The 9,842-nt window shown below is 31.7% G+C and overlaps 1 protein-coding gene across 1 annotated transcript in view; it reads right to left on the reverse strand.

Annotated features, from left to right (window-relative positions):
* The window catches only part of LOC145304592 (uncharacterized), a 53,447-nt gene extending 43,840 nt beyond the window's left edge, over window positions 1-9,607 (reverse strand). Inside the window, exons 1-3 of the mRNA XM_080146512.1 lie at window positions 9,309-9,607; window positions 8,644-8,796; window positions 7,468-7,510 (exon numbers count right to left, since the gene is read on the reverse strand). Of these exons, the coding sequence (XP_080002638.1) occupies window positions 7,468-7,510; window positions 8,644-8,796; window positions 9,309-9,532 (420 nt within the window). The 5' untranslated portion in view covers window positions 9,533-9,607. The remainder of the gene's footprint in view (window positions 1-7,467; window positions 7,511-8,643; window positions 8,797-9,308) is intronic.
* Between the last annotated feature and the right edge of the window lie 235 nt (window positions 9,608-9,842).

Genomic DNA, 9,842 nt, shown 5'->3' on the forward strand with positions numbered 1-9,842 from the left:
AATGATAGCTGCGATGCTTATACAAATGTTTACCATTGTTTTTTAGTTATTTTGAAAGAAAAAGAAACAAATTGGAATTTATAGACTTCTGTAGCCATAACATTCTAGCTTTAGAACATTCTATTTAAAATAAGTCAGCTTATTTCGTGTTTTTCAAAAGCGCAGCCAATTCATATCTAGAATATGCCTAACCGTTCGCCAGTTCACCTTTCCGAGTTATTTACTTGGTCTTTTTTTGCCTCTAAAAATGCACATTACCTAAACGTTAAAATGTATCTAAAATGGATCATAAGGGATAAGACAATGGACGATGAATTGATTTACATTCCCATTAATAAAATTAATATCATTTCTTCTGTAGATGAAAATTATTACCGTGGAAACTACCAGTTTAGAATTAAAAATCAAAATTCAGTAACATACCCAAAGTTTCTGAGCCACCGAATAGGATGAACTTTGGGTACCAGTGTAATTAACAGCCAATTATTCCCTCCTTCTCTAAAAGGTCCCTTTAGGATTACATTTTTACAAAATAATATTTTATCGCCTTTCTTTATAAATAAAGTTTTTTAACAGGCTATAAGAAGACATATTTTTTTGGTTAAATTAGATGCCAACTTCTTAACTTTATTTTAGTACAAAAAGGTTTTCAGCAAAATTGTTAATCCTGTTTTTGTTAGATTTTAGAAACTTTCCAAATTTTGCTAAAAAGTTCTTTCACATTTTTTTCTGATGAAAATTATTCGTAAAATGACGATATTATCCACAAGTAACTAAAGGTGCTTTCCCAAAGTGAGCCTATCAAGCACTGAAACCCAATAACTTTGAGAAAAATCACAATAATAAAGGGGAGTAGATTTTTCTCTATGACTACCCTTGGGGGGTGCTCTAACCCTGCAGGGCTTATACCTGAGGTATCCTAACCCTGTGAAATACCTAGTACCCAATATAATCTAACCTAATATGTAATAATTTTTGCAGTAAGTAAATATAGATGGAAAGAAAGAAAGGAAGACAAGAGAGAGTGAGAGAGAGAGAGAAAGAAACATTCAAAGAGAGGGAGAAAAAGAAAAAAATAAATTAATTAAAAAGAAGAATGACACATTATATAAAGTTCATCTTTATAATCCCACAAATCCGCGAAAGAGCACAAAAAAGACCTTCCCCATATCTTAATTTAAAAACTTGCCTATAGCCCAAAAAGGGGGCCCTAACCTTGCAGGGGATCTTTTAATCCCTACTTAAACTAATCTATATAGGTATTAAAAAAGAATCAATAATAAAAAAAAAATTATGGTCCACGTTTAGTTGGAGGGAAGTTATAAGTTTATCTCACATAATATATCATCTCAATTCTAATTATGAGATAATCAGATCTTACTCATGATATATCAACTCTAGTAGTAGGATATGTGTATTTTTCTAATTTTATCAGAAAGCAAGGGAAGGGACTTTAAACCGTAAACTTTGGGTACTTTTATCAACTCTTGATTGGTTGGAACAAACTATTAGTGTCTAAACTTTTCCACCAACAATTTTATCCTATAAAAGTAGTTTTGTATATCATAATTCTGGGTGAACATAAATTTATCGTCCATTGTCTTATCCCCTATGATCCCTGAATTCAATTTGTATATTTCAACAGCTTGAGCTTTTCAAGAAAGAAACTGACGTACGTACGTTCCATTAGTTTTGGAAAAGCTTTGCTTTAAAAAAAGTAGCATTGATATTGAATTATATTTCCTAGTGAATGTATTACACATTAAATTTAAAACAATAGAACTTCATTAAGAGTAACTTATCTAATATCTAAATAGGCTATTTCTTACATCTTAATAGGATAGTCTTAGTTTTACAAATACATAATATTTTCTGTAACTTGTTGCAATTGAGTTTATTTTAAAGATAAAATATTTCAATTTTATCTGATCTACTAGAGATGTTTGAAATAGTACCTACTGTATTATGTCCGAAGGATCTAAATAAATACTATGTACAGGGTGGGGCAAATAAGACCGGACAAACTTTAAACGGCCATAGCGCCAAAACTACTTCACCAATTAGGACGTTTGACCCCACTATAAAAAGCTTAGGTAATGACCTTTTAGCACAAAAAAATTTGGGACGAAGATAGACGTGTACACCGAGCTGGCCGCGCATATGTTCAACAAGGCAGATTCCAAATACGCCGGTGGTTAATGCTCAAAATCACATAATGTAGGGTCCGATAGGGAAGGAGTTGGAATCTTGACCCCAAATTTTGTAGGTTTCTTAGGCTCATTGAGACACACATTTTGCCGTGTTTAAATCCATTTTAGCCCAATCCTAGCCGAAATGAGATCGATTTTTCAAGATTTTGAGCCTTAAGAAATCACAAACAGTAGGGCCCGACAGGGAAGGAGTTGGAAATTTGACCCAAACAGTTGTGTGTGTCTTAAGCTCATCGAGACACGCATTTTGAGTACTTAAAGTCCACTGTAGCTAAATCCTAGCCCAAATGAGAGCAAAAACATGGATTTTGTCAATTTGGCGGTTACTCATGTTCCTAAGGAAATGTGGCCTCCCAGCAGCCCGATCTTAATTCAATGGACTTTTGGGCCTAGGGCTACTTTGAAGCATGCACCAATAGACGTGCCTATACCACAAAGACCTCCCTCATTGCCACTATCAAGGAGAACTACGCCAGCTTTGACAGGTACATTTTGACCTGGATTTTGGCCGATAGAGGCGGTGATTGAGGCTGGCGGCGATTTTGTTGAATTATCTACTAGTCATATACCTATTTTGCTTGCCAGTTTTTAAAATTCAATAAAATCTTTAAAATTGACGATTTTATGTTTATTTGTTTAGAATTTAGAATTTTTCCGGTCTTATTTGCCCCACCCTGTATATAAATAGAAAAATGATGGAGGAACAGTTCAGTCATAGTATTGGTTAGAAAGTAAACATATTTTGATATGGAAGATCTTTTTTATTTACATTATAAGTGATTTCCATCGTCTTTTTGGCATACTCTCTCTTTTTTTAGAACTGAACATATGCACTATAGCTCACTTTGTCTGGATGCCATTATTGTTATCATTTACTTTTTATGGATGTTGTCATCCTCGTTTTAATATTATTTGCTGCATATGATCGAAGAGCTAAAAATAAAAACTTGAAATAAATCAAAGATTTGGATATTCTTTTTATTAACTTATGCAAAGTAGGAAACTTATGCAAAGTAGGAAACTTATGTTAGGTTAAGATATGCACTTAATTATCAAATGCATTGAAACTTATATGTATAAACTTGCTGATAAGTATTAATTAGTGTTTATATCAATTCATATGAAATTAAAGGTCACTTTTATCACTAGATGTTTTTAAATTATATAAATGATTTAATTTAATGATGTCTATGTCTGTAGCTCAATATCTTATATAGTTACTTACGTCAGGACTTGGCAGTCCCAGTTATCTTTATTTTGAGCAAGATGCAGCCAGATATATATGCAGCTGACCCCTGTGCTTAAAACTATCAACAATCTCCAGCTAAACTATTTTATTATTAGGCTTTTCGGCCTTTTCAGAACTATAGATAGAAACACAACTAGTTTATAGATTAAGGTAATTTTAAACTATCTTTTTGAAATATATACAGAATCTAACTTACATTTCTAGAATTCACTAAAAAAATACTGGTTATTTTAAAGGATAAAAAACCTATACATATCTTACTACTAAATATAATAGGATAGAGAATAAACCAATTTTAAAAGTTAGTAAATATAATTAAATAAAAGTCTTTCCCTTTAAACCAAATTTTAAAAAGGCACCTATCAACACTTCTAAATATTTCAAAAAGGTGTATTAACTTTTTTGCTTTTTATTTAACCCATTAGAGCCGAACCGGGTTTTAAAACCCGGTGCCAGAAAATGTAAAAAAAACCGGTTTCCGGCTTCATAATTGCATCATTCTCAGTATGAATCCCCCCTCTACTACCCTGGCTTTCATTTCCCCCTGGAGCAGGCAGTTTTGCTTACTTCCGTTTGCCGGTATAGATCAACAAAGTTTGAAAATCATGACAATTCAAAATACCCCATCTAACTTTTTTGTTTTTATAGTAAAGTCGCTGATTTTTTTCGTTAAATCCAAAGTTTATTGACAAGTACATCTATTTGTGAATTCGTTTTATTTAAATTATTATTTTTTATATGATTTTTTTATCGTTTTTTTACGCCCTATATAGGCCCGGTTCGGCATTTCCATTTTAAGTCTGAAATTTTTATTACCCGGTTTCACTAATAGATCTTTTTTGACAACAACAACAAAACAGGGTTTTTTTACCCGAAATCGCCGGCTAAACACGAAATTTGAAATAAATCGCTTTGTATTATACTTGTAGCTCTTTAGATTACATGAGGTTGTGTAGTTTTCAATTACGGATCGTATCAAAGTTCTAAAAAGTGTTCATCTCACTTTTGGCGTTCAAAAATTACATTTTTCGATTTTTGGTCAAAATAACCGGGTTTATACAGGTCAACCGGGTTTTAAAACTGGGGGAAAGCACCAAAAACGGGTGTTAATGCCTGGTTGGTATTTATGGCCAAGCCGAACCGGGTTTTTTTGCAACTTTCCTGTGCACGCCACTAGAGCAAAACAAAAAAATACGAATTCCGTTTTGACCATTATAAAGCTTCCCTGAAACTTACAGCTCGATCGGCCCATAAAAGTGGCGCTCGGCACTAATGGGTTAAGATAGCTAGCCAGTTCTTTTAGTAAGTAGTAGATGTAAAATTTTTCATAGAATTCAGATATGCAATCGTTTTTTTTGTAGACCTCTTATTTTTGAAGTAATTTAAGTTTTTAAAAAAAATAATTAAGTCGGTTTTTAAGGTACTAAAACGAAACAAAATAAAAGAAAAAAATTGCCAGTATGAACAAAAATAGTAAGATCTTTAATTTGACACCTTACTTTTAAAATTCTGTTGAGTTATTATTGATAAAATCTATTTTTTTAACTTCGGTTTAATAAAAACTTTAAACCTAAATATTTTCTCAAACAGACATAAAAAATATGGGTTCATATATACCTTTAGAATCAGAAAAATATTACGAATCCATTCTAAGCAAAATTGAAAAAGTTTTATAAAACTATAATAAAAAATATAAGTTTATTTTAAGAATCATAATTTTCGGCTTTAAAGGGTTGACTTGAACAAAACCTGAACAAATTTACATACGCTGTAACAGATATTTTTTAAACACAAGAAACAATAATGCATTTTTAACTGCATTGTTTTGAAGTTTATAAACAGACTGAAGCAAATTTGTTCATACTTTTTCATTCTTTACATGTTATGTATTTATCACTATTTTTATTGTAGTATCTATTGTATATATTGTATGAACATTATCTTTTTTTTTGTCAATTCTATTGGTTAAGTTTTGAGGTGAAGCTTCATGATTCGTCAATTTTTGAGATTTTTGATTGGCTAGTTTAATAGTTAAAATTAAGTGTTGCCTGTAAAAATATAATATTTTAGGCCATTTTTATTTTTTTAAGTTTTTACTTTTTTTCAATTTTGCTTAGAATGGATTTTCTGATTCTAAAAGTATATATGAACCCATATTGTTTTTGTCTGTTTGAGAAAATATTTAGGTTTAAAGTTTTTATTAAACCAAGGTTAAAAAAATAGATTTTTTCAATAATTACTCAACAGAATTTTAAAAGTAAGGTGTCAAATTAAAGATCTTACTATTTTTGTTCATACTGGCAATTTTCTTCTTTTATTTTGTTGCGTTTTAGTACCTTAAAACCGACTTAATTACTTTTTAAAAAAACTTAAATTACTTCAAAAATAAGAGGTCTACAAAAAAACCGATTGCATATCTGAATACTATGAAAAATTTTACATCTACTACTAACTAAAAGAACCGGCTAGCTATCTTAAATAGAAAGCAAAAAGTTAATACACCTTCTTTTGAGTAAAATTGCTAAAACTGAAATATTTATAAAGTAAACATAGAAAATATGAATTTCTTTGAATAACTATAATTTATATTCTTCCAGCCTCTATTCATGTCAAAATTTTTCTCTTCGTCCAGGAAATTTTATTTAAACAAGTACAATAAGATACATAAACCTTAAGCTTATTTCAGATTGGGTGACTGTGTAATATTCTGAGTGGTTAACAACATTTACAAAGATGATCTTCATTAACTAGTTTAAAAATATAGTGTACTTATATATTTCAAACTATCATTCTTTTCAACTAAGGCATAATTTTAATCAACATGCTGATTTTGTTTCTAAATTGTCTTATCCCTTTAGATCCCCAAAGAAAATGGTCTATTCTTCACATCGATATTATGACCAACATTAAGAATATGCTCTATCATCCTATTGATTTATGATAATGTAGTAACAAAAAATATTGTGATATCTAGTGTCCAATGAAAAATAACGTCATACAATACAAATGACCAATGATAGGACAGTACACAATTTACCATTGGTCAATTACAATGTATACTGGACTATCATTGGTCTTTTGTATTTATGGCGTCATTTTTTTTGTACACTTTACTCTGTTTCATATCTAAACGTTTTTCGCTGCTTTGTATGGAATAGTTTTATCTTTTTATGTCCGTTTGTACGTGTCTAGTTTTTTAAATTTGAATTTAAAAAAATATTAAATGTCCAACTTTTGTACCTTTACTAAATTTGTAATTCCTAATATAAAAATAACAGAATGTCTTTGAGTCTGTCTATCTAAATATCTCGCTAACCACTGAACCGATAAGGCTCTCTGTCTTAACCTCTTTTCGAGGAAGCTTTGTGTTTATCAAGATCGAAATTAATTCCTTATCATTATCCCAAATTAAGCGCAAATGTCGTCTTGTTTGACTTTCCTTTTCTAAAGAGACGCGGTATGGATTGTTTATATTTTGATGCGTCCACGTTCGTTACTTTTGAATGATATGTGAGTGTGTGAAGATTTCGGAGAACAAAATTGGGCCTATCATTGGTCTCATAGTGCGTGAACGACCCTAGTATACCAGGGGTTTGAAACCATAAGAACTTCAGGACTTTGAAATAGTTGCCTCAATAAATCTATAATAAAACCTGCTGTTGAAACTTGATGGTTCCTGGTATTGGGGGTTTGTGTGTACGTCAACAAGATCTCTAGAACTTCCCGCTAATTCGGAAGTCACACTCAACCAAAGTGTCATGGTTGAGACACTCTCATTTAAAATGGAGCACCTCGTAGGTCCTAGGAAGGTTAGAACTTTTTGGGGGAAGTATACCACAAATGCATCTGGAAAATATTGTCACTCTAGATTTTTTTTGTTACCTCTAGAGGCTCCTAGCGGTGTATCCGCGAGTAGGAAATGCAGATCAGATATGCAGAACACAAAATTTCGACTTGTAGAATAGCGTCAATTAAATAAAATATTTTAAAAATAAATTGATGAAAGTTCCTTTTAGATTCTCTAACAGAAGTCCGCTTTTCGCTGCTGCCACTGAAAAAAATCGTATTTTTGGTTATACATCATTTTACACAAAATAATCATATTGGCAAAGATCGGTAGCAGGAATAAGGTATAGACAACAAGCGAAATAAATCTAAAATTATATTTGGGGGCAGATAAAAAGGTCATCAATTCTACTATTTGTTGCCCCCAAACGACAGCTGAAAATCACAGATAGGATTCGTGATTTTTTTTACAAATTAATTTTGTTGTTGGTATAAGCTGGGTCGGAAGTCACAACAAATTTTTACTATAGCATAAATTACTATTACCCCTTTCCATTTACAAAAATTATATCCTCAATTTCCTTTAGGAATAATGTTAAACCACTTTGACGAAAGTAAATCCTCACCATAATTTTGTTATAGTGAATATTGGGCTATCATGGTAATCGTTTTTTTTTTTTACAAATAACTAATACCTCAGAACCTTTTCCTTTTTTTATTTATATAATTTAATGTCGTATTTACCGTATGGTATTAAGCATAAGGAAAAAGGATAAGAGGATGAATACTCACCCCTTTTTCATGGTAAAATACTACTTCCCCATCCCTAAATTTAGAAGCAGACGAAAATCAAAAACCGCCCAGGGCTTTTTGTAAGTCAATCATAAATAATAATGTGAATAAAAAGAAAAGCGATATTTAGCAAACAGCCGTGGGCGGTCAGAATCAGCTGAATGTTCATTATAAAAAAAATTTCCCCCTTTTTAGAAATAGAAGGATTCATCTTTCATGAACAAATTTTTTTAAATAAAATAAAATTCTATGTAATTTTTAATTAAAACATTAAAACGAAAATATCTAATCTAATATTCTTGCCCTAAATATGGAAATAGTAAAAAGTAAAAAAATATTTTTTAAAATAATTTTTAATCCTCCCATTTGAAAAGTAGTGGAATAGCAATAAATTTTAGCGCGGCAACAGCGCCAAGTAGGCCTCTAGGCCCACTGCCTATTTTCGTCTTCTAGTTGCTTCGATTCCTCTCTTTTATTTTTTTCTCTATGGTATTAAGTTTTTAGTGGATAAGAAAATAAAAATTATAGGTTTAATTCCTGTTTTTGAAAGGGCTATGGGGCTTTTTAAGTATTTTCTTTAAATAAGGATAAAATTAAAAACCTTACCTTTTTGAAGATCTAACTTCACAACTGCTATAAGATCCTCCGCTGTCACTGTCATGCTGCCTACAGCTGCTGTCACTGTCATGCTGCCGACAGCCGTCCGCTGTCGGTGGTCGGGCCATTAGTACACCGACTTTCCCAGCTGCCAATAACGATCTAGTATTCAAGAATTATTTTGTCGAGGTTTAAAAGTAAACAGATTTTGAAAAACTGAAATATTTTTTTCAAATTTATCTATCATTGTCAAATCCCCAAACAAAATAAGTAGGAAGGCAATCCTACAAAATTTTTCAACCCTTCCCACAAGCTTATGACCTCAACATTAAAAATTTCAAATCTAACATAGACATAATTTTTCTCAAAAGAAAACTTGGGAATAGGGGGGTTGAAGACAGCGATCTAAAGGGATAAGACATAGCCGATATGTGCATCCCTAACCATGATACATAAAATAACCCCTTTGAAGATTATTACAATTCGTAGTTAAAAGTTTGAACACTCAACTTAATGGATCAACCATTCAAAATTCACTAAAGTCGCCAAAAATGTTAAGCCAACGGATAAGAAAACATTAGTATAAAACTTTGGGGACTCGTGTAATAAACATTCCATTGTCCCCCCCCTGTCTCTATGTATATTTATTTCTGTGCATTAAAAATAATCTTTTCCTGTGACTGGCGGCAGAATCACTGTCACTTAAAGACGCCGCCGTTAAAATCGCCGTTCCAGAATCACTGCCAATACCGGAATCCCGATAATTTTTCTGGCGCCAGCTGTTGTCTACCACGGATGATCGGCGGTAAGTTACCGGCGCCGAAACTGTCGACAACGGGAGGGACGACGCCTCACCGATTTGTAGACGTTTCTCTAGACTTTCGGCGAGTCCACTCATTTTTTACCGTTGAGGTTTTTTTTCAATTAAAAACTTTTTGAGTCACTTTTAAGCTAACATTGTTTTTTTTTTTCTGAAAAAAAAGACAATTGATTTAATAACAAATAGACTGTCATAATTTATTTATGTTAATAGTATATGGTTGTATCAGCCGAAGTTCTAAAACCTAATTAAGCTTATGATCATGTACTCTATCATTTCATTCATTTATACCTTATAACCTTTAAAAGTGGCATTAAATATTAAAATAATAGACACATGATTTGTAGACACATCCAATATATGTAAAATTACTCTATTCTTTTAAATG

The sequence above is a fragment of the Acartia tonsa genome, chromosome 13 (assembly GCF_053477335.1).
Source record: "Acartia tonsa isolate MP-2025a chromosome 13, ASM5347733v1, whole genome shotgun sequence".
Taxonomy (NCBI): domain Eukaryota; kingdom Metazoa; phylum Arthropoda; class Copepoda; order Calanoida; family Acartiidae; genus Acartia; species Acartia tonsa.